Consider the following 24,210-nt stretch of genomic DNA (forward strand, 5'->3'; position numbering starts at 1 on the left):
GTAACAGTAACAAGCAGCAACTGCCTGCCAGATGAAAGTATGAAGCGTAGGGATGATATTTACCTGGTTTAGTTTAACAAAAATGCATTCAAACCAGACAAGCGTGAGAGCCTCTGAAGCTCACATACCAGTCTTTGCTCCCTGGTCATCTAAGTTATGGGTACATCACCTGAGCTACAAGTGCTTTCTGCATAGAAGCATGGGAAAATACACCCTTCAGTCTGTTACAAGGAACTTTCTCCCTGCTTTGCCCGGCTTGTTAGGAAGTCTGAAATATTTAGCATGTGAAATTTGAACAAGGCAGTCTCTATACCTAGATTTCTAGACATCTAGGCCAAATTCAAATGTTTGTGCAATGTTTTTTTTGCAGCATGCAGAATGTTTGAAGGAAGACTGGTAATAGTCTTCTGTGAAACTGATGCAGAAAGATACTGCTGCTGCTCTTGGTTGATGGTAAACACTTTCTTCATGAAAGGTTTAACCTTCAGATGAGGTTGTGGAGAAATTTAGAATAGTGCCACAAATGCTAGTCTTTCAGGAGCAACTGTGCTATGCAGTATCATCTGATAAAACACTGGAAAGTTCAGGGGAACCAAAACTGTAGGACAGACATATCTCCCTCATCTTGACCTTCAGCTACTCCTCTGCATCACAAAAAATACCCACTTAAACAGAAACTCTTTACCGTGGTGAGAAAACCCCAGAAAGTGTTTTGTTCTCCATATGGTGCTAGACATGCACGGATGCTACCATCACACTGCAAGGCTTTTCAGAAGATACACAGAAGATAAAAGTTGATTAGACATAGTGAAACCTAAGCATATCACAGAAGGACAGCTTAAAATTCATAGTCAATTCACGAAGAGAAACCAGAAAAGCCTACATTATATCTTCATCTCTAGCTACAAGCTGTCCAGCCAGTGTTAGTACTTCACTGATGCCACAGTAACTCCGTGAAGCGTTACTCCTTGCTGTGTGCCGAGATGCCACTTCAGCTGACATTCCACCTGAACACAAACTACTTTTTCTTCCAGTAAACAGCTGGTGACTTACATCACCTATTGCAGCTGACTTGGTTTGCCACATTTGGGAGAGAAACACAGTTTCCAGTAGCTTTCAAAATCCAAAGCCAGCAGCTCTGTCTCAAGAGGAACTCATGGTTATCATGATAGACAAAAGCAGGCTGTTTTGATAAATTACTTTATTGTTTGGAGGTATGTGAAACTGTTTTCAACTAGAGGCCTCATCATTATTTACCCACAAGGTCTTCTAGGATATGAAAAATGTAGCAGTACTGTTTACATTTATTTTTTTTTAAAAAAATCAGTTAAATGCTATTTGGTTTTCCACAGCTTTTAAGATGAGGAGCAAAACTTCATTGCGTCCCAACACAGAACATCACACAGTTGTAAATTAAAGTAAGCTTAACAGCAACGTAGAGCTGCATCCTGACAGCCAGTTCCTGCTGAAAAAAAAAATCATCCTGCTTCCTCTGACCCTGAGTGCACGCTCCCTGTGCAAAGTCCAGGCACTGACCGCCCCTGCTGTGAGTCGAGGGAGCTCTACCAGCAACAAACAAGCAGTGACCACCCTGTGAGTTACAGCTCCCCGTAAAAAGGTCAAGCCACATCCTGAGGACTTCTACGACTACTCTAGTCTTGGAGAGACAATTCTTTGCCTTAACTTCCCTGGCTCGAACAACTTTTGCTTCTCGCCTACATCACAAAGGCAGTATATACATTCTTAGAAATCCGGTGGAAAGCACTGATTACTGAAACGAAATTGCTCCATAATAGAAAATTAGCAAACCAGTGCTTAATATAACGTTCGCTGTGAGGAATGTAACGCTTTCATGACAGTCAAAGCTTACACTGAACTGAGCCACTTATAGTAGATTACTAAACACAAACTTTCCACTTTTTAAAACAGAAGAGTAACTTTCTCTGCAAGTAGTCACAAAGCTGCTCAAATACAAAAGACCAAATTTTATTTTTTAAGAGTAAATAAGAGCAATTTAAGGCCAAAGTACCAGCAAGGAAGACTAATATGTGAAAGTAGACAAGAGATTTTTAATAAATTTGCACGGACATTTGCAAGGTTATGCCTCTATCTCTTAGCTAACCTGTAAAGCTGTTCCCAGGAAAAGATACTAGAGAAAATAGATATTTATACAAAATTATAAAATGCTTGTTACATGAATTATTGCTTTACAAGGGATGTAAACATCCTTTTTCTATGATAGTACCAATTAGGTCTCTCAAAATTTCTAAGTTTTGTTAAAATGGAACTTGAATTATGCAAAAAATCCAATATAAACTTTCTACAAAAAAAGAGTCCATCCCATTCCTGAGTATGCTAAAGCTATAAAACAGAAGGAGCACTGAGCAGGCAGCAGTTTTCACAGTAAGAGGTTTAAGGACATTTTCTTTCTACGCACTGTTTCCCTCCTTCTTCATATTCTTGTTTAGAAATCCACATCTGTTGAAAAGTACCCTACAAAAACCAAAAACAACACCACACAAAAATAATCAGAAAATAAATGAAGGTTAACTGAAACACGATTAGCTTTTCCTCTGAGGAAAAACAAGTGACTCTTTACATTAAATGAGGTAGGAAGATTTGACATGCTTAACTGTCTTTTCCTTTGAATTTTATATTGCTAGTGATTAAAGACAGGAAGCTGCAGTGCTGAAAGCTCTGCAGTACTGAAAGCTGATTCCAGTCTCCATTTCTCATACCGCTAAATGAATCCTCACAAACCATTTCAGTACCGAGTAACTTGTAGAATGAAGCTCAGCAATATGAAGCAGAAACGGGTTTGCTGCTTTCATGGTGTACTACATGCGTGTCATTTCTAGACACTGTATTTCAAGCCTGCACCTTGCCATTAGAAACGGGAGACTAGCAAGTTATTTTTTTGATTGGAAATGCTCATGTTGTCCTGTTTTTTAGGTAGCTTCTCTTCACTTTAGCACAAGGACAGACAAGATTATGATTGCTACAGTAGCACAAACTCTGCCATGCACACTTAGGTGGCATTAGATGTTGGGTGACAGTGCTGCTCAGCACAGCACCACAGTAATGCAGGTGTACTAACCAAAGAAGCCAGAATTGAACCACCGATCCACGAGCTGAACCTCCGCTCCACTGTCGTGTTGTTCGCTATCAACTTCAGGCGCATGCTCTAATAGAAGAGGAGATAAAAGGAAAGAAGAATGAGACAAATTGTAGGCTGGTGACCGTTAGGGACAAGAGAAGGACAGCACAAGGAACTTGGTGTATATACCAACATGCAGGTGAAAAAGGTCAATTTTCTTAAACTCGCAATAACACTCATCTGCCCTGTCCTTAGAATTCAAGAATAGCCATAGTGGAACAGAACGTGGGTGGCTTTTATCTTGTCCCCCAACAGGGAGCAGCAGCAAACACGTAAGGCTAGAAACAGGGCAGGTAGAGAGCTACAAAACTCACAGTATGTCTTGTCATCTCTAACACGGGACTGCTTAAAATGTCTAACATTTCTTTGACATCAAGTGATTAAAAAAAAAAAAAAAGCAAGTGTTTTAATTGCCAGGTTTTATCTATGAGTAGGTTGAGTTGCCTATAGAATCCAGGAAGAAAAATTCCCATGACAAACACGAGACCTCACGCAGAATGACTGAATGTGCCTCAAGTTAGTCAGCAACACTTCAGAGGAGAGGCCATCAAGAGAAATGGTGACTGTTGCTTAGGGACAATTACAAAACTTAGAATCAAAATCTGAAAGCAGGAATGGAGAAGTAAAACACTCAGCAGTAATAACATCTGCTGGAATGCATTTCACAGAAGAACTTTTCAAGACTTCTTTCTTTTCTTTAGAGAAGGAGGACATTTCTTACCCACAGAAATCTCTTCAGCTGTTGGGTTCCTAACAGAGCCAAAGCTATGCTTGTGTATTCATGTGGCAGAAAAGCAAAGAGATAAGTAACGCAAGGCTGTAATTTAAAGAGTTGTTTTACCGGTGGCGTTTTCTGAGACAGCTCTCTGTTCAATCTGTCTGTGAAACTCTGTATTAGAGTGTTTCCTCCTGCTACAATCACGCTGCCATAAAGGCCCTAAAAAAGAGAATAAGCAACCTACAATATTAACTCTGAAATCATTCTGAAAACAACCATTTCACAGAACAGGGAGGAATGGCACGCTAATACATGTAATCCACGGCAAAATACATCACTTGATGCCAGCAGTATTACTTATTCCAATCCAATTAATTCTTTTATCACATGGAAAATACTTCAACACATCTTAGTATGAAACTATAGAAGGAAGACAGAAGCTACACGATTCATGATTCTAAATGATTCCACAGAATATTTTCTACTACAGAGAACCCTACACCTACAGGTATCTCCTGTATCCAAACTGTTCGTTTTCTTACAGCTGGATGTTCCAGCCACAAAGGAAAACCCCACAGCACTGCAAGTTTGCAGTCTCACTAATGCCACAGTTGGTGAACACAAACCACAGCCTGGCCTACTCAGCCTGCCTGACACGCCAGTTAAGAGGAAAAACTTTTGAAGCAGCCCCCATGCAGTCCGTATCAAACTTGAATATTTTCAAATTGACACCTGAGAAAATTAAGAACATAGTTTTAAAAAGAAAGTTTCCCTTTAGAACCTCTTTTCTTCCTTCTACTCTCTACAAAAGTTCCACATGATTGGTTATGTTTAGAAAGTGTATCTGCCACACTGAAAAATCTGAAGATAACACTCAAAGCTATGAACATAAAATGCTCATCTGAAGCAAATCCAATGCACATTATGCAGTGCCAGCCACAAAATCTGGGCAGTAGCTATTTAAATATAGGTAGCAACACCGAGTGAAAGTAAAAAAAAAAAATCCTGATTTAGCATTTTGCAAGACAAAACAGTAGTTGTACATATTCCTATATACAAATACGTGATACTTTGAGAATTATTCTAATGTGTTTGTTATTATCATAGGAAATCAAGAATTCTTCATCAACAGTGTTCTAGTCCAAAAAAATTTTATCAGCACAAAAATATCTATGCCTCAAAATAATACATGTCTGACTAACACTTACCGGCCTGATGTCTATATCACACATTCCAACGCTTGTTGTGACAACGTGGCTCACACCCAACATCGTGTTACCAGATAAACCCTAGAATTAAAATTAGTAATCTACACATCATCACTTCAAAAAGAGCAAGGCATGTAAAAGCCCTGAATGAGTTGAATTCACAAGTATTACTAGAGAGGAACCTAAGCAGTTTTTAGGGAAGGAAAAAAAAAAATACCGTTTCCCCCTTCAGCTCATCACCACCCATTTTGAACTACATTTCATCCGTCGCTTGCCCAACCGTAATACAACACAGGCAAATTCTACCCTCAAGAGAACCACATAATGTAAATACACACAAACAAATCCTGAAATTAAGAACATCATACAAAAGGAAGTCATGTGATAATCTAGTAATTTAAAGCCTTCCAATTACGACGTATCACAGTTGTTTTACCTTCACATTAGAAGGGTCAAACAATCCCTCAGGAATTTTTAGACGCTCAGCACCAAAGTCACAGTTATAGCCGTTGGGGAACTCGTAATGAACCGTTGGCATCTGGGCTGCTACCCTGGAGCAGCAGTTGGAAAGTAACACATTAACATCCTGTTTACGTTGCACTTCAAGTTACCTAAGTAGCATTATAAACTAAGGTTTCAACAGGAATACTGTGATTGATCTGACTTACACTTTTGATAATATTTATTATCATCTCATGCATCTTGGAATAGTAAATAAAAAACTATCCCCTGGATATACACTGTATTTCTGCTTTCAGAAATAAATAGTTTTTATCTAAAAACTTCTGATATAAAACCAGCCAACAGCAATGAACAGGCTAAGCACCCCATGCACAACTGATAAATTAATTTTATAAGAAGGAAAACAGTGACATACTGTTCATCATAGGTTGAGTCTGATACTTGGAGGACAGAAGCTTGGAAGTCCTGAATGACACACTATGGAGTTAAGAATAATATGGTTATAAGTATTTCAGTCTTCAATTTGACAACATTTATAGAACTGATACTGACTTTTTAAAGATTTTCTAGTTCAAGAGGAAAACCTGATATACTTCCAAACAAAACTTCTTTAAGGGACGCCTAGGGAAGTTTGAGAGTGGGAGAAATGACCTACTTACATTACACATGTAGTTGTGCCAGGACCTAGTGACCTGAGGTAACTTCTCTTTTCTCTTCCAATTCGCTGGCGACCCCTCACGAACTGCTTCCTGAGATTGTAGGAAACACGATCACCAGTCAATCACTTAAACCTCTCCCCAGGCAAACACTTACTAAATAAAGTTACTTTCCCACCTTTGAAGCAATCATATATGGAGGAATTATCTCTATGTTCATTTCCTGAAACAACTCCCGGCACTGCATAGTAATAAAGTCTCCTGCAAGTGGTGATTTTACAATACCTAGAAGACAAACAAAAAACCCAACCCCAACAATAACAAAAAACCAGAACCGAAAACCAAACTCCTCCCCGCACCAACCTAGAAAGCACTGAAACCACAAATAAACTCTCCCAACAAACTATTCATCAGTGAACACCATTAGGGTGTTTTTTCATATTTAAGAGGATACAGTTTTGTTGTTTTTAAATCTGTGTAAAAGCAGAAAGAAAACTAACTCAACCTTGATACTGCAATGCTGTTGCCCATGAAAATTTTTACCTTGCTGAAGTACATATCCATCGTGCACTGGAATAGCAGTGGTGTGTGTTGCTCCGCTATCCAAGATGAGGCCTGTAGATCTCCCATTAGCAAAACTAGCCAAAATGATCAAGGAAAATATTGTAATTTTCACTTCAGTAAAAAAATGTTGCCATACAATCAGAGCACAACTAGGAATGAGGACCCCGACGTGTTATTCCTTGGGTCTACAAAAGGATTTGCCATTTTCCAGTGCATATCTTTGTTCTATGACATGCACAACCTCCCAGAGGGAACAGCATTTAACTTCTATCTGTGAACTAACTTGAACTTTGGATGTACAAACGCGAGACTTCACACCAATACAATGCAGCAAACTAATTACATCCAAGTCATTTAGACTCTGAAGCGGAAAACATGTTATTAGTTTAAAATAATTATAAATATTAATCTTAAGGCTATGGGAACTTCAAGCTCTAATTACTTTATTTAGCAGTCTGGACAACACAATTTCAGGTCTGTAACATTCTTACCCGTGTACACAATCGGAAAAAAAATTAAAAGACAAAAAACCAAAACAAAAAACCCAACCCCCGCAAAAAGACATCACCTCCAAGGAAAACACAGTCAGATGGGAGAACTTAAAAACTGAGCTCTAAAGCTTTAAAGTTCAGAAATGGAATTTGTTTACTTCCTCTTTAGATGTTTATGGAAAAATTAATTTGAAAGAAGAAAAGTTAGACACACTGTTATACTAGGAATTACCTAGAATAAGTTTACTGTCATTTCCTGGGGGGGAGGAAGGGCAGCAGGGAAAAAAAAAAGCTGTGAAGCATTCCAAAGGATACGCTGTTAGAACAGCTGTTTTACACAAGAAAAAGGCAGGGATGTTGTAGTGTTCAAACATCAATTCAGTCAGTTTTTCACGCTTTGCTCTAGTATTCCACTAGAAAAAAAGAAAAATAAACCAAACCACAAATAAGTGACCAAGAGGAAGATGTATTTACCTTGAGGATCATTAGAGCACACTAGAACAATGCTAACATAATAAAGAAGTAAGTAGAATTATTATAGCCACTGTTTCAAATCATATCACAATTCTATAGACAGATTTCTAGTAATTTACTTCTTGGAACCATTTTTATTCTGATTCTGCAACAAAACATTACTGCTTATCTATCATACTATTAAAAGTTATATACACTTTTACTGTTACAATAAAGATTTCTTTACAGTTCTACAGCTCTTCCAACATCAGCCTCTCAAAGGAACCCTCTACAACAAGTAACATGAGGGGAAAGATACATGAAATAACTTGCCCAGTTGAAAAATAAACGCAGATTTTCTTGTTTCCAAGGTATCTTCCTACAGTTCTACTGTACTTGGGATTAAGCCAGGATATATATCAAATATTCTACACATTACTGAAAACATTAAGTTTTTTCCAAGCCAATACATCAAAGTAAGATTAGTTCTGTAAGGAGAATTTTAATGGGAACCTCTACTCAGACACCCACTGAGCTGTCAAACATGAACTAACCATTGCAAATTCACCCATCCTCCACAATCTACAATTCAACATAAGGGAATAATGAAAAAGAAAAATTGTTTTTATAAGATTTTATTAAGAAAAGCATAACTATTGTATGGCATGTCTACCTTCTGTACCCTGACTTTACAATCTGCCCTTCAAATGCTGAGCATTATTAAATAACAGAGACCTTGTCCACATATTTTCCCAGAGGTTTGTATTCATCCACTTCACTTACCTTACACAACCATTTACAGAAATGAAGGCAGAAAAAAATAACACTTCTCCATTATAAATACTGTTCTGTCATGCAATATTAGTTGTAAAGCTGAATGAAGCGACAGATTTTCAATGGCATTTTAAGTTTAAGAAACATAATAGACATCCAACTGTCTTTTTGCTTTTGTTCTATGCAGTAAAGTGAGATTTTAATTTTTTTTTTTAGTTTTGACTCCTTTTTGTTAAGTGAAAAGCAATAGTAAACAGTAAACACTTTCTAATGCAACTCATACAAACTATTTCAAATTGTTTTCTTTAGATGTTTTTCTTAAACAGATTACTTTCCAGAACCTAGCAAAGTACTTTAAAATTGTTATTTCTGTAGCTAAGTTTTAACACTCATAACCTCCAAGCCAATGTCAGACTTGTCCAAGAGTAATGTTTGTAGAGTCAACAAGAAGATACGGTTAAGACTTATCAAAATGCAAAGCTGCTTCTACTCACCGGTGCTTCGGACATAAGGACGGGATGTAAACTTGCTTCAGATTTAATATGCATCTTGTAAGTGTGATCCAAAATTGCCTGGAAACTATCCCAGTCTTCAACTGTAACAACATCGAAGTGAGCAGATTAGTTACTTCTAAGTTCTGTTCCATTTCATAAATACATAAAGGTTTTCCAATGCTTTTTTTGTGTAAAGCTCTTTAGTCAAAAGCTATCCTCAGCAGACATACACATCCTCTCATAGCTTTGCAGAATTCTCACCCTCTGTAATCATCACGATCATAGCATTTCAACAATTATGCCAAAATTCCACCAACATTGTAAAACAACTAGACTTTATGCAATTTGTAAATCAGGTATCTGTTCTTACAGCTTCTGTTGCCACCATACACAGCATCTGTTTACATGAAAGCTACGACTTTTTGCAGCCTAGCAATGTTGTTTTAAAAACAGGTAGAAAAAGACAGAGCATCATACTCATTCCATTTTTTAAAGGTGAAATGGCCTCCATATTTTCCCTTGGAACTCTCAGGGCATTGGTGTCTATGTAGTAAGTCGGGCCCCCTTGTTTGCCTTTGTCACCATCTATCTCCATCAGAGTGCTGCCATTGTCCCTCTCTAGCACCACACCAATGGCTGTTGGAAAATCAACCTGCAATGCAAAAGGTAAGCAGTGTATGAGAATTATTAATTCTTGGGTGGGTTTTCTCATAAATTCAGAGCTTTCGTTATACAACACAGTCAGAACAAAGACCAGGGTATTCTGAAAATTCATAACTAACAAACAAGACTTAAGGCATAAATTCATGTTGCATCTCCATTGAGTCACACAGATTCTCACCTTTGGACAGTCCTCGCCTGCATAGCCTGCTCTCACCGTATACGAGCCAATGTCAAAAACAAGAGCCCCAACTTCATCTGAAAAGATTGTTAATAAAGAGGTAATGAATGGTTATTACTCTCAACTGCAATCCTGACCTTTCCCTGCCCCATCTATTTTGCTTGCAAAAGAAGAAAAGCAAGCACAGGCATCTTTTTCAAGGCAAGGAGAAACTTCCCTATTCAGAACTCCAGTTACTGGAGAGCTATCAGAAGACTGCAGACAGGCTTGAACTGGCACACTGCAATACCTTCCCCTGCCTTAAGTAAAAGGAGAACTTTTAATAGAAAAGGGAGACCACAGATGCCTCTAAATAGATTACAAGATAAAGCTTTCAAAAAGTGCGAACTTAACAGTCACATGAAGCCAGGTGAGCCCAGACTTCCCGGAGGTCATCTGATTTATAAAGGTGGGGGCCTGAAAACACCAGCTCTGTGACAGGAGGCTGCCCCACCGTGAAGCGCCCTCATCCCTGTGGGCCCGGTCCTTGCTAAGGTGCTCTGCACACCCTCAAGAAAACCGAAGTCTGAACCAAAACACCTGCGCTTTAGCCCTCACGGCAGGCCGTGCAGAAGTGCTCTGGAAGTAAACTACACCCCAGTTCCCAAAGCGCGGGGTCTTCTCGGGCCACCCGGCGCCCAAGCACCGCTAATTCAGCCCAAGGCCACGGCTCGGCCGGTCTCCGGGGGAAGCATCTCAGCGTAACGACGCCGGGAGGGACATAAACAAGGCCTGCCGCCGCCGCCTCTTCCTCACGCGTGCTGCCACCCCGCGTCTAACAACCGGCGGGACCAGGGGGGCTCCGGCTCCGCTGCGGAGCTGTGGGAGAGCCGGGCCGCGGCCCCCCCCGCGCCCGGGGCCTGAGGGAGCGGCGGGAGGCGGGAAGCGCCCGGCGGAGGCTCGCACGCGCCGCCTCACGGGACGGCGCCGAGCCCAACGGTCGCGGGGAGGGGGAGGGGAAGGCAGGCAAGCGAGGCGGCGGCGCCGGACTCACCTCCCCCGTACACGCCGCCACTCATGGCTGCCGCTGGGCCCGCGCCGCGCTGCCCGGCCCCGGTGTCCGCCGGCTTCTCTCCTCGGGGATCGGGCAACAATAGCGCCGTCACCCCCCCTTAGCCGCCGGCGACTCAGCCTAACCTGTAGGCCGCCGCCTTCCCGCCAATAGCAGCGCCGCTGCCGCTCGCCCGCCCACTGCGCGACGCCCCGCCGAAGCGGCGCTCGGGCACAAGGGCCAATCGCTGATCGGCGGGAGGCGGGGTCATGCCGTGAACAGCCAATGCTGAGGCAGAAAGCGGAAGGCGGGCAAGCGAGCAAGCAAGCGTAGGTGCAGTGTGAGGGAGCCGCGGCGTGAGGAGAGCGGGAAGGTGCGAGGGAGGTGGGGTGGGCTGAGGGGGAGGCTGCTGGGCTCGATGGAGTGGGGAGAGGTAGCTCGGGAGGCCTGAGGGCTCGGGCTTGCTGCCGCCTGAGGGGGCGCGGCGGCGGGGTGAGGAGGGAGCCTCGGGGAGAGAGGGGCCGGCTGCGGAAAGGAGCGGCAGTTACTGTGGCTGAGCCCTTCCCCGGCTGCTCTTACGGCTCCTTTGGGCTCTTCCACTGAGAATAAAACGTGGTTCGCGTATTTCTTGATACCCCAACCCTGTTTCGTTCCTTTCTCGCACGGGGCACTCCTTTGTGCCTCAGACCGTGTCGTTCAGGTTAGCTTGGCCGGGCGGTTGGGCAGTTCTGATTTGCCAGCTCACCTGCAAGTTTAGCGGTTGAACTTGCAATTAGGATTTCAGATTGCCTTGTTTGGCGTCAGAGTTCTCAGCCAAACTTAGCATTCAGCCAGCACAGCCAGAGAGGGGAAACTATAAAGTTGTAGGAATTGAAGGAAACAAAAGACAGGGACCTCAGGCGTAACCAGCAGTTGGTGTTAAGAGAAGATGAAAATTCTAACTGGAGCACAGGGCAATCAGGTTGAAGTGCTAGTGTCCCCTGTGCACCCTTTTGAGTTCCTATAGGAGGGGTGATTTTTTGGAGGGGGTGGGGAGCTGATTTGGTGGGGGGCTTTTGTGTGTGGCCTGCTATAATCATGAACATTCTTTTCAAGATCCCATAAGATGCATAGCTCATTTTTGTAATACTGTACTAAGGATCTCCAAGTGATTAGATTTAGTCAGCATAATAGAATGACAGTTTATTTATTATCTTTACATTTACCTATAAAGTGTTACATAGCATAATGAGTGATCTTAATAGCAATGAATTATTGGACTGTAAATAATAAAAAAGTGTTTCTTATATTTTCACCATAAGATGAAAACTAGTGCTATGAGCCTCATTTTGTCTTGTTTTGATGGGGAGTTCAGAACTTCCTACAAAATTTTGTTTTTCTTCTAAGTTGTGTCTTAAGTTTCAGTTGTATCTCCTTATTTACACTGAATTTAATCAGTGAGGTAAGAAGAGAGATAAAATTGACATTTGGTGTACCTGATAGTTTTATTCAGGAAGCTTGTAAAGCTGTTGTGAATAGAACAGATTATTATAAATTTCAGCAAACTTTATGCTAATGAAGGAGAAAAGCAGCCTAGATGTGTGTGTTTGGACTACAGCTGCCAAGATGCTGTAGTTAACGTTAGGCAGGTGACCAGCAGTTCCCCTTTAAGTCTCATCCTGAATCAAAACATAGAAAAAATAGTAAAATCCAACAGTAAAGGACAGCAAGTTGGGTGTTGGTTTTTTTTTAAGCACAATTATGAACATAACTGGAGGTGACTTGACTTAATAACTCTCAAGGGCAAGGAATTTAATTAAATTAGGAATTCAATTTGACGCACAGTTTGATTCTGTGTTTCTTTAACTTCATAAATTGTCGCAAACTTCATAATTGTATCGTGCAATTAAGAAATTTGAAGTTTTTACATGAGTTACGATACAGTACAACTACAAACTATACCTCATGAAGTCAGTGCACCTCAATTTCGTGTTATGAAATCTTTTAAAGTTAATGTGTTATCATGATTTCCAGTATGTGGCACTAATACTCAAGGTAGAGTTGTTTGGAGAGGAGGAATTAGTTGCAGATGGGGAAAGCAGTTCAGAAAATTTGGAATTGCAATGCCAGAGATCTTCATTTGGTTCCTGCTTGTACTTTATTTTGTAGTAATGGTTCATTGTATTCCTATGATAATTGACATTTTCGGCCAGATCTTGCTCTCTGCACAAGAGCTGCTTATGATTCATCTGCAAGCCAGAAACAAACACAGCATTCTGCTGCTTTATTTTTTCTCAGTATTTCTTCAACACAGAAGAATTCCCGGTGATGCCGTCAGAAAATGTGTGCCAGGCTAAAGAGGCTTGTGGCTATGTGAGGCATGGAGAGAGGTCGTGCCTGTGCTTGACTCATCGTTACTGCTCCAGTGGCTGATCAGGACTGATAGTAAGAGCTGCAAGGTAATGTGCACTGGAAATCATGCTGATGTCTAGAAGCCTCAGGATTTGACAAGCATAAGGAAATAAAGCCAAATCTGTGTAATCCTCGAGAAGCCTGGAGGATATAGGGAAGGAAATTCAGACTGACAGCTGTCTAGGTCTTTTCTCTGCCTTGCACTTTTATAGGCAATTACATCAGTGGAAAGTGTGTAGAACATCATAACTGCGGGTTGATAACGTTTTACAGCAGTGTGGATAACCCTACAAAGTTCAACGCACAAGAGAAATAAACTCCAGGCATCTTTTTTCAGCGGAGTCCAACCTTGCTTAAAGAGTCGCACATACAGGATTATTTCAATGAATTGCTGCTCGTCATCCTGTGTTTGCAGAAAACCAGGTGAAGTCTAGAGTTTTGCCACCCTGTCCAAATATACTCAAATCCTGGTGTTTTTTAAGTATTCTTGCTTAGCTTCCTCAGAAGCAAGTATTATAAAATGAAAGTAGATAGAAACAATGAATGTGTTTTATCTGGGTTCCCATAGTTGTACAAATGGCCGTAGTATCTCAGCAGGAGTTGCAGGTGTAGGTATAATTTACTGCATGTGACATTGTATGTAATAACTCTAGAGCCAGACACTAGCATAAATTGTCCACAGGAATAAACAGAAGAATAGTTTTAGAAGTGAGGCATACTAGTAAAAAAAAGTTAATTTCATCAGTGATAGGCTGGAGAATGTGAAGCTTCCTAATTATTGCTTTGAGGTTTTTGAAAATTCATGAAGATTTAATTGTTTCAAGCAAGTACATTCACCTTTTTGGTAATATAAAGCAATGTGGAAAATGACGTATATGTCAAACCAAAACTGAATATAATGATTTTTTGTTTCTCAACAAGCTGCGCTTCCCCATGGGGTGGCTGATGGCCTGTTGCTTTTGAACAGGGCCATACAACTGCCAGTCAGCCTCCTCGACTGCAGTGCCAGCTTTTGGATGTGGCAGCAGACTGGCTGTGACAATGGGTTATTCATAATGTCTGTGTTCCTCCTTGTTTCTTGATTGCAAAATGCATGTTAAAGGTTTTCTTATTTTCAGAAGTGGTCTTAAATGTTTATGTGAACTAAAAAAGCGTCTGTAGATGAAAAAGCAAAATAATCATTAATACTCATTCACTCAAGAACTTTGTCTGACCTCTCAACTTTCCACTTTCTTTGCTAAAGTACTTTCATTCCTTACAGGGATGCTGTGAGTATAAATACGCTATCATCCTCCTGCAGAGAAAGAGCTAGAACACAAACTAAATGCTAAACCTCACTAAGGGGCCTCAACATTGACACACCTGACCTTTAGATTCTTACCTGAGTCTGGAATCCAAGCGCTGAATTATGTTTCATTTAAAATGTACTAAAGACAGACACCTTAAACATTAACCAATGTACAGGATGTTTGGGCTTAGCAGTTGAGAAAGCTGAGGAGAGGAGATATGTCTGAAATCTGTGATTCCAGCAAGGCAGTCACGGGGATATATGTTCCAGAATCTTCTTTTGGAGCTGATGTGTTTAACTTGTCCTTCTGAAAAAGACTTGTGACTTGCTTTTATTTTAGAACATGATTGAAGGAAGAGGTGATGGTGCTTGCCGTTAATATACAGTCAACTTTCCATCACCAATAGATGGTCTGACTAGTTTTCAGAGAGGGGGAAAAAAGGTAAGAGAATGCATGCGGCGATTCCAGCTGACTGGCTGGAATAATACTGGCTAGGAGATGCTGGAGAATGGGGAAAAAACCCCACATAGTATTAGTACTGCTTTATTCTTCTGAACTTTAAGTGGTTCTTGTGAAACCAAACTGGAGGACTCTGGGCCACTTCCCTTGTTTAGCTGAGGCATAGTACGAATTCACAGAGCCCGATTAGCTGTGAAGGCGGTACAGCAATGTTTGCCTGGAACTGGTTCTGAGCTGATAGGTCCGCTCGGCTAAGGCACCCCGGCCAGAACTTAAGCGTGCCTGTATTGCCCTTCTCAAATGAGTCTCTTGTGTACATTTGGCCCAGGTCTGGCAGAACTTACTGTTTCAGGCTTAGTGCTTGGTCTGTAGTGACTTTGGTTTCTTGCAGGGCTTATTTGCTTGGCAGCTGGGCCAAAACTGACCTGGCTTGGTATCTCTCATCTGTAGAAACAAAGCTACTTACAGCTGGGAAGCCAGCTTAGCCTGATAAACAGAAGATCTTTGTATCAGCTGAACCTTACCATTATATGAGGCATTTTGACCCTCTGCACTTCCCACTGCTAGGATGCTGTAATAGCTGAGCAGGTAGCATGGAGTACGTATCTCCTGTTTCTTGGTCAGATGCTCTGTCTTCAGCCTCACAAGGTTCAAATTCCTATTCCCAGCATTCCAGGAGGGTGCTGTTTTGCCTCACTAGCGGTTTCAAACTGTGGTACCATGCAGCTAAGTATCACAGATCTGTGCAGCCAGAGGCAAGGAATCCAGAAGGACAGCCTGCTGAGTAACCTACTCCTCTGAGAAAGAAGAGCCCCGAGTCCCTGTTTCTGCATATGCGTTCTTGGGTGAAATAAGGCAGTCTTGGGAGCAGAGCTGTAAGGGTGTGCTAATCAATGATCTTCTGGGAGCGTTGTGTTACCTTTTAGGAACCCTATTAGGCTTGGAATCTTGGCCTGTTTTACTATAGAAAGCTGTTTTCACTTGACATCTGAAAACATTTGTTGTGAAGGGGAGGTTTTGGTGTAACCATGTCTGTCCTGTGCAACTTTTGTTCTACGACCAGGAGAGGGCATAGGCAAAGCAGGGGGCAGAGACACTGGCAATCAACACCAATGTAGCAGTTTTGGTATACAAACTAGGGTACCATTATTTCTGCTGGATTTCAAAAAACAAGGTAGTGGCTTGATTTTCTAGATTGATGTGTTATGGCATCACAAAAAAAAAAAAGGATTGTTATAAACTTAATTATTAAATGATAGTGAGGAAATATAATAGTGTATTTGCTGAATGGGCATGTTTGCAGAGAGATTGTCACTTTTTTTCTGAATTCATTCAGGTCATTACTGTGACAAGGATGTACTTTATCAACCAAAATGACTATGTAGAGCAATGCAATTGCACTGCAGCAAGAAGTCTGATGCAGAAAAGGGTGTGCTTTTAGTCAGGAGACACCGATTTATAGGGGGAAGGTTAGGATTGCAGTGCTTTATCTGAATATTTATTCTCAGAAAATCTGTATTCTAGGGCAGTCACACTACAACTGTTCAAAAGTATCAGCTGCTAAATTACAGCATCAGCACACATCTGTATTAATGTGCTCTGTTTTTAAAAGTCGTTGGGTTGGTAGATAAGATCTTTGCATTATTTGATGATCATTGAAATTGCTGTAACAGGTAAGTTCATGGCATTTTTAATAACTATTACAAGAATTCTGATCTTTTTATCGCATCCAAATTTGTAATTCCTTTTTTTTCCACTTATGTGATTATCTTGGAGTCTGATTCTTCTCTCTCACCACTTTTGCACTGGCACTGTGTCTTTTATTTCAGTGCAGCAGAATTGTAGCCAAGAGGTGCATCAGGCCGAAGACATCTTCCTTGCAAGTGAAATTGAGAGGAATCAGTGTTTCCCAGTGTTGTCAGGAAAAGATGTGGTACAGTTCAGAACTTGACAAGATCTGCAGATGATGAGCTTTCCTTGAGCCCTGACATGTCAGCTTATGTGTGTGGGTAGTCTTCATTATTTACTCCTTTATATGAAAATTGGCTACGGCATAGGGGATACTGGCTAGGAGGGCGGTCAGGGATGCTATTTCTTGCAGGACATAAACAGCTATAAGAGCACCACTCCATGACAGTCTTGGTATTTTGTATTTACTAATTTCTTGAACCTTGTAACTACAGAAGGTTTTTAGGGGGAGAGTTTTATTATCAGTCATGATACTTGTTTTCTGTGAGCAATCAAGAAAAATAGAGATAGAAAACAGTCTAGCACTGTGGGATGCTTGTGGTAGGGAAGAACTAATGTGAGCAAGTCTCAGGTATTTTTAAACTCATACTTTTTGGAAACTGGGCTTATGCTACCTCTTTGATTGTTTCCACAGATGATAAGGTTGCAGCGTAATGATGATTAAGATGATGAAGGGCGTGGAGCATCACCCTTCTGATGAAAGGCTGAGGGAGCTGGGTCTCTTTAGCTTGGGGAAGAGGAGACTGAGGGGTGACCTCATTGATGTTTATAAATACGTAAAGGGTGAGTGTCAGGAGGATGGAGCCGGGCTCTTCTCGGTGATGGCCAGTGACAGGACAAGGAGTAATGGGTGCAAGCTGGAGCACAGGAGGTTCCATATGAACATAAGGAAAAACTTTTTCACTGTGAGGGTGACAGAGCCCTGGGACAGGCTGCCCACAGAGGTTGTGGAGTCTCCTTCTCTGGAGACATTCAACACCTGCCTGGATGGATTTCTGTCTGATCTACTCTAGGTAGTCTTGCTCTGGCAGGGGGCTTGGACTAGGTGGTCTTTCGAGGTCCCTTCCAACCCCTAGCATTCTGTGATTCTGTGTGATAGGCTATATTGTATTAGTTGACAACAGATGATCCATCTAGAATATAGACTGCATGAATACCTAGTAACAGGTTTGATCAAAAATTTTTCCTTTTTGAGACACCCAAACCCAAACATGAAACACAACTGGAGGAAACCAAGCTTTTAAAGCTGTATTTCTCAGAAGCTGCATATTTTCAGTGGCTTGTTGTTGGCCTTAAACAAAGTTGTAAACGCAGGTTTCTCTGAGCGTATACTAGTGCATTCATGCTTGCTGGTGCTAGCGCAGGGATAGCCATCACTAGGCACTTCAGATCTATGTTGCTTTCTAGAAGTTCTAGTGCTGTGTGGATCCTGAAGCTGTGTCACCTGCCAGAAGTGTGGTTTGGTTGACTCAGTAGCTGATGGTTGATCTGAACTACCAGCTCTGAAAGTAAGTCAGCAGAGACTGCAGGTGTCACCATCATGGGTGGCCTCTATGACCTTGCCCTGTCTTGTGTTGGAATGGTTGGACTTGCCACTGTTCTCTCTTGTCAGAACTACTCCAGTTTTCCAGACCCACGGTTCCCCGGCTAAGGTGATTGTCACCTATTGGGATATTTTGGCACATAGTTTATGAGGTCCGGAGAGACAGATCTGAGTTGCAAAGGTGCTAGATAACAAATGCTGGAACTGGCAAAAAGATGGAATGAGACTAATGAATGGCTGGTTTTGGTGCATCTGTGTTAAAGGGCAGACTGTATCTATGAATTCGATTAAAGTTGAGCACTAAAGGATACTAGCAGGAGTGAGTTCGTATGCAGGTGTTTGCATTTTCTGAATGTTAGGACTTTCTATTCCTTGGTTTATCTCACTGAATTTCACTGTAATACTGTTCCCAGTTAAAGCCAAGTCATGGGAAAGCCAGAGAATGCCGAAAGCCTATTGTTTCTTCTACTGAGGAATGTTGTTATCTTTCAGCACGGACATCCTTGACATCAGCTAGGTTAGCTGCAATATCGCTAATGGGGAAGCACAGGGACACTAATAATGGGTCTGGCATCATCTGACAAGGCACATGTCTGTCCTCTAGAAGGACAGAGAAAGAAAAAAAAAAAAATTTGCTTACTGAACAGTGTGTTGTTCAGAATCATATTCATAGCTTAGGAAACAAACGTCATCATTCACCTCTTTCTGATGTTTACATGACATGTAAACATGTGTGTAAGAGCCTTTATAGAAATACTATGTTCTGATAATTGTGCTTTTTATTTTTTGCAACTCTCTGGCATATGGTACATTGGGCCTGCTAAAACCTCATTTTCTCCAGCTAAAAACCATATTGAGTAGACACACCTAAGAGGAAGGACAGAGCTTGGAAAGAATGGAGAAGGCCCTGTGTAATTGTCTTTTATGACAGCTGAATACGGACATGTTTAACTGGCAGCATTTTGTGACATGATGCATTTCACAAGCATTTAAATGTTTGGTCCAGAAAAATCCTGAAGACTTCTAACTCCCACTGACTTGAGTGAGCTGATCCTTTCCTGGGATTAATCACTTAGAAGAAAACCAGTAATCACTCACTTATTGGATGATTCCTGTCTCCAATTATTTTTTAATATACTGACCAATTTTTAATTTAGTTTTCTAATGTATTGGCAAATTTTATCAGTTTATGGAAAGGATTCTTTGTGGATTGGCAACCTAATTTTCCATCGGGCACTACATACGTTAGACTTGGCAGCGTGGCTGACACGATGTCGTGAAATGGGTGTAAGATTCTGTCGTGCCTCTTCCTAAGACTCCATTAGAAGCCTTGTTCCCTGACTGCAGCTCTGCACCTGTGTCTTCCCCTTCTTCCCATTCATTGGCTGGATTTGTCCCCGTTGTGCTACTCAGAACATTCACATGAGTCAATCTCGCATGCTGAGACAAAAGCAAGTTGGTAGGGTTGGATATGATAAAAAAGGTGAAGGTTTTGTTAACACCATCTGTTTGCAAAAACACAAAGTTTTTGTATATTTAAAAATACTTTTTGATCTTATATCTAATAACATTTCATACAAAATATGTCCATGGCAGACTTCTTAAAAAAGCAAGTTTGGGAACACTGCTGGTAAGATTTTTGTTCAGTTGTGGTAATGAGTGGAAGGGGAAAGTTTGTAGTTGGATCTACATTTCTGCAAAGGGTAATTGTGAAAAAATGAGAAGCTTAGATTTGGACCATCAAAGGGAAGATTTATGGGAAGCACAGAGCGTGCATTGGCCATCTGCATATTGGTGAACTTTGCCTTCTGTGGTTTCTAAACACAAAATAGTGCTTGCTGTCCTCCTGTCAGGAAAAATGTAATAACAGAGGTAGTGTTATACTGAGGTTTCACTTTGCTCAGATCAAGATATTTCTGTCAATTATAACCCAGCAGAACATTTGCTAGTATCATGTTGCCAGAGTTTTAATAATTAAAAAAGAGTTGTCTTCAGCAAATAACTAAAGTACACTTAATGGAACGTTATCTTTTGAGTGTCCTTTCTGTTCATTACTTGTTTTGTCATAAAATTCAGCACTTGCAATGGCTTATTCAGCCTTTCTGGAAAATTGTCATGGTACAAGTGTGCTGCCTTCTTCCTGATTGCAGAGGGATAGTAGATTTTGAAAATAAAAAAATGAAGCCCTTTCTTATAGAAACCTTTTCTGTGATAGTAGTGAAAGCCCTTTCTAAAGGAGGTAGAATCTTTATTCACATTGTACAGCTGGGGAAACATTTTGTGAGAACTCATCCAACAAGCTAGTAGACAGCTGAGTTAAATAACTTTGGTCTCCTTAAATCTCAGCGCACTGCCCTAGTCATGAAGACAATCAGTGGCCCTGCTGCTGATCTGGTCACATTTTCTGTCAGGGAGTGGTGATTCTGTGTAGATCTAACAGTGTCTGGAAACAAGTAGAAAAAGAACGAGTGAAGATACTTGTCTTCCCTCTTGTTACTCTGCTTCCAAATTGTGGAGCTGGACAAGGTTCTGTCAAACCTCCAGCCTGACTGACAGCCACGGGAGGGTCAGGCCAGTTCAGGCTTGGTGTCAGTAGGCTGTTTCCAGGCGCAGAGCCACACTGCAGCGATGTCATGCCTTTGCCACACCCTGTAACAGAGAGCTGCCCATGTTCCTGCATCCGTAAGGAAATCTCACTATTCCTGAGCAGCTGTTCTGATAAAAGATTTTTCTTTTACGTCAGCTTCATTATTTGGTGAAGTAGTGCTTGTACTTCTCTGTCTGTACAATTATCACTTCAGTCTTCTTTCTGTTACACTCAGAAAATCTTATTTTTAACGTGATTTCTTTGGTAGAAATGTGTACACTGTACTTAATACACTGATTCTTCCTACCTTTATACGCTGTTTGCTCTTGAAGAACCGGGATGCAATTTTTTAACCTGGATGTTGGTAAAGTTTCTTGCCTTTATTCTTGTATGAACGAGCTGGGCTTCTAAAGCTTGTTTATCCTCTTCTTCAAGGACATCTAGATTTGAATGCATCTAAATTTCAATGAGTGCTAAATTTTACTCCAAAAAGTTTTAACTAATTGAGTTTAGGCAGTTAGGTACAGAAATATCCTAGTGGCAGCTGCTGGTTACTTCTGTTTCATTTCAGGTTTGAAGTGGGGCAGAGTTCAAATACATCTTACGTGTTTTCATCAGCAGTTCAGCACGAAACCCGTTTGTCATGGTAGAGCCATTCCCATCCAACTTTTACGCAATAGCTAAGTGGTTAGAGTAGCTACCTTGGTTCACTTACTTCCTCAGTTCTTATTTCATGTCTGAGAATTGTGCCCTTTCCTTTAGGTTATAAAATGATCTGAGTGCTAATGCTTTCCAGTATGCTCTTTGAAAGTTGGCTTATGTGCATTTAGGAATCCAGAAATTCTGAGGTCCAAAGAAAAGCAAGTAAAAGGATCCTGATCCATGTTACATGTGCAAGCAGGGGTGGAAGATGCCTTTCTGGAGTTTTGTACCCAGAATTCCTTCAGTTTTACTTAATGATGTAAAGAAGAGTCGTGCAGATGATGGAGAATCTCAGAGCAGATTTCCTTTTTATCTTATTTGTGATTTTTTTTTTTTCCATCTAAGAAGAATTAACCACACCCAATTTCTCTAACTCTGTGATGTACACATTGTAGTGTTGTCAAATTCACTGTGATCATGCTGTGCAAAAATAACAAAACGCTTTTAAATCTATTCTCTGATGTTTGGCTAGAATCACATCTCCTTTAGGCAGAGTATAGTTATCAGTAACACTAAATCCAACTGTTAATGTGTTTATTTCTAATGATGTAAACAAGAGAGAACTCTTGTACAATTTGTACAGATGCATTGTTAGGGAAAAATGGGGGTATGAGAGCCAATGTGAATAAATATAATAATAAATAACTACATAACAACCAAAAAAGTGAAAAAGTATAATGAAAAAATACATCCAGTCTTGTCTGAATACCACTGTGAACTATTTTTAATGGGAAATTTTAACAGAATTGGAAAAAAAGAGAATAAAACCAGGGTCTGAATTATTAAAATAATCAGAAAACAATTTGCTTCAATTAAAGACTTAAAGATGCTCCCAATGCTTTGATTAAGAAAAAAATTGGAAAGTTTCTTATTCACCTCGGCAGTCATCTCTGCAAAATGGACGGTCCCTTGTGCTCCTCTGAAGCCATTTAATGCACACATAAGCATGGATTCGCAGAACTATCTATAATGCATATAGTGCTTTCTGCTCTCAGTGGCTTTTTTCCCACTCTCTTTACGTCATTTGCCATTTGTGAGGGTTGCCAGGGTAATGACCAATCATCCCTGGAGAGATGCCTGCTAGTAAGGACAACATAGGCTTTCTCTTTTTTTGGTATTCTGCAGTATGTATTTGAGAGCTATTCTAGCATCAAGATTGCAGAACTTTTGTTTAGTTAGTAGGGAGTGAAAGTTTACAGAGTATGAAATAACAGCTTACAACTATTGAGGTAAGTCAGGCTTTTTCTTTTCTATTTTATTAACAGTTCTGTCTGGATTTATACAAAACATGAGCATCGTTACCATTTTCTTTTTTTTTTTGCTGTAAGTGTAGCTGACCTTGAAATTAGTAATAGCAGAGATGTTTTGCCTAATTTGAACAATGAAATCTTAGTAGTGCTGCCTATACAGCAGGTCAGGATTTTATTCTCTTTGTAATTATGAATCCCACAGCCTTTCTCACCATTACGTTCACCATATACATCCACTCATCCCCAAAATATCTTCAGAAGAATTAATTAAAAACAAAAAAACCCACAGTGTGTTGTAATGCAGATTACAGAGCATTAACTGTGGTTGCCTCTAAGGCAAATGGGAAGTTCTGAATAGTCTTCATTGTACTGTATGCATATAATAGGACACATCAACTGGAAACTGAAAATCCAGACTTGAGCCCTATCCTATAAGGTGTTGAACTCCTGTTGTTTTTAAATTTTGTCTGTTAGATAGACACTTGCAGGCTTATAGGCTAACTCTTTGCTCACTGTGGGCAATAAGAAAATAAAGCCTCCAGATTGTAGATTTTTTTTTTTTCTGGAAATGATCCTATCAGTGGAAGCTGGTGGTGATAAGTGCCTTGCAGAATAGGCCCAAATTTTTCTCTTTTGCATGTGAGAGCACAGACATAATACATGGGAAAGGAGGCAAAAAAAAATCCATTCAGAAATTTCCAGTGGCCTCAGAAGTTTCTGTAGAGTATTTACATGTAGCCTGGGTTATGACAGATATGACTGAAGTGGTTGGAGTGTTGGGTTTTTTATTGTTTTAAATGAACTACATTGGAATTTTGTTTTAAATGAACTACATTGGAATTTTGAGTCAGGAGCACATTTGTTGGTGCAGTCCCCTGTTTGTGTGCTGGCTTCCTGGGAGAAAGGGACAATTGACAAGGTTGTTGTATTGTTTTTCTGTAGAATTGCTAAGGTATCAAAGCTGAAAATAGTAACTGTCTCAACAAAATTACTATTTGCTGCTCAACGTATTTGCACTTACGCATGTGCTTCACATCCTGGCAATCTTACATGTTGTGATGGGCACGACATATATTAACCAGACTGAAGCACATATATTTATTTCACTCTCTTTCCTGCTTATTGCAAATACATACAGATTGTGCATTTGGCTTACAGTTTTCCCCAGTGGAAATATACATTTGGAGCATTTAATTTAGCACGGTAAATTCCAGTTGCTAAATTTTTGTATGTTGCTATGTGTTCAGGTGTGTTTATGATAGCTTTGCATTATCAAAACAACTGGAGCATGGCAGTCTGGATGTGTATATATGAGAGAGAAGAGAATTGAGAGTGACAATTTCAGTCTGAGGTGAATATGATCATCAGGCTGTTGAGAAAATCTCTTTGTTC

General features: G+C 40.6%; 1 protein-coding gene across 1 annotated transcript; it reads right to left on the reverse strand.

The window, feature by feature from the left end:
- Positions 1 to 1,970: 1,970 nt before the first annotated feature.
- On the reverse strand, positions 1,971 to 10,876 carry ACTL6A (actin like 6A). The gene is made up of 14 exons (XM_086468645.1): positions 10,852 to 10,876; positions 9,819 to 9,895; positions 9,455 to 9,629; positions 8,978 to 9,078; positions 7,572 to 7,669; positions 6,745 to 6,839; positions 6,380 to 6,486; positions 6,205 to 6,294; positions 5,961 to 6,022; positions 5,520 to 5,634; positions 5,084 to 5,164; positions 3,999 to 4,094; positions 3,098 to 3,184; positions 1,971 to 2,493 (listed from the first exon to the last, which is right to left on the reverse strand). Exons 1-14 carry the CDS (start codon positions 10,874 to 10,876, stop codon positions 2,413 to 2,415), a joined length of 1,290 nt encoding a protein of 429 aa, XP_086324771.1. The 3' UTR covers positions 1,971 to 2,412.
- Between the last annotated feature and the right edge of the window lie 13,334 nt (positions 10,877 to 24,210).

Source organism: Leptosomus discolor, chromosome 7, assembly GCF_034619465.1.
Source record: "Leptosomus discolor isolate bLepDis1 chromosome 7, bLepDis1.hap2, whole genome shotgun sequence".
Taxonomy (NCBI): Eukaryota; Metazoa; Chordata; class Aves; order Leptosomiformes; family Leptosomidae; genus Leptosomus; species Leptosomus discolor.

Excerpts from the sequence above, each read along its gene's own strand:
- ACTL6A (XM_086468645.1), bottom strand. The coding sequence starts at position 10,876 with ATGAGTGGCGGCGTGTACGGGGGAG. Across the intron at positions 9,896-10,851 it reads TGGCGGCGTGTACGGGGGAG|ATGAAGTTGGGGCTCTTGTT; the intron begins GTGAGTCCGGCG and ends CAATCTTTTCAG. Across the intron at positions 6,487-6,744 it reads TGGATATGTACTTCAGCAAG|GTATTGTAAAATCACCACTT; the intron begins GTAAAAATTTTC and ends TTTGTCTTCTAG.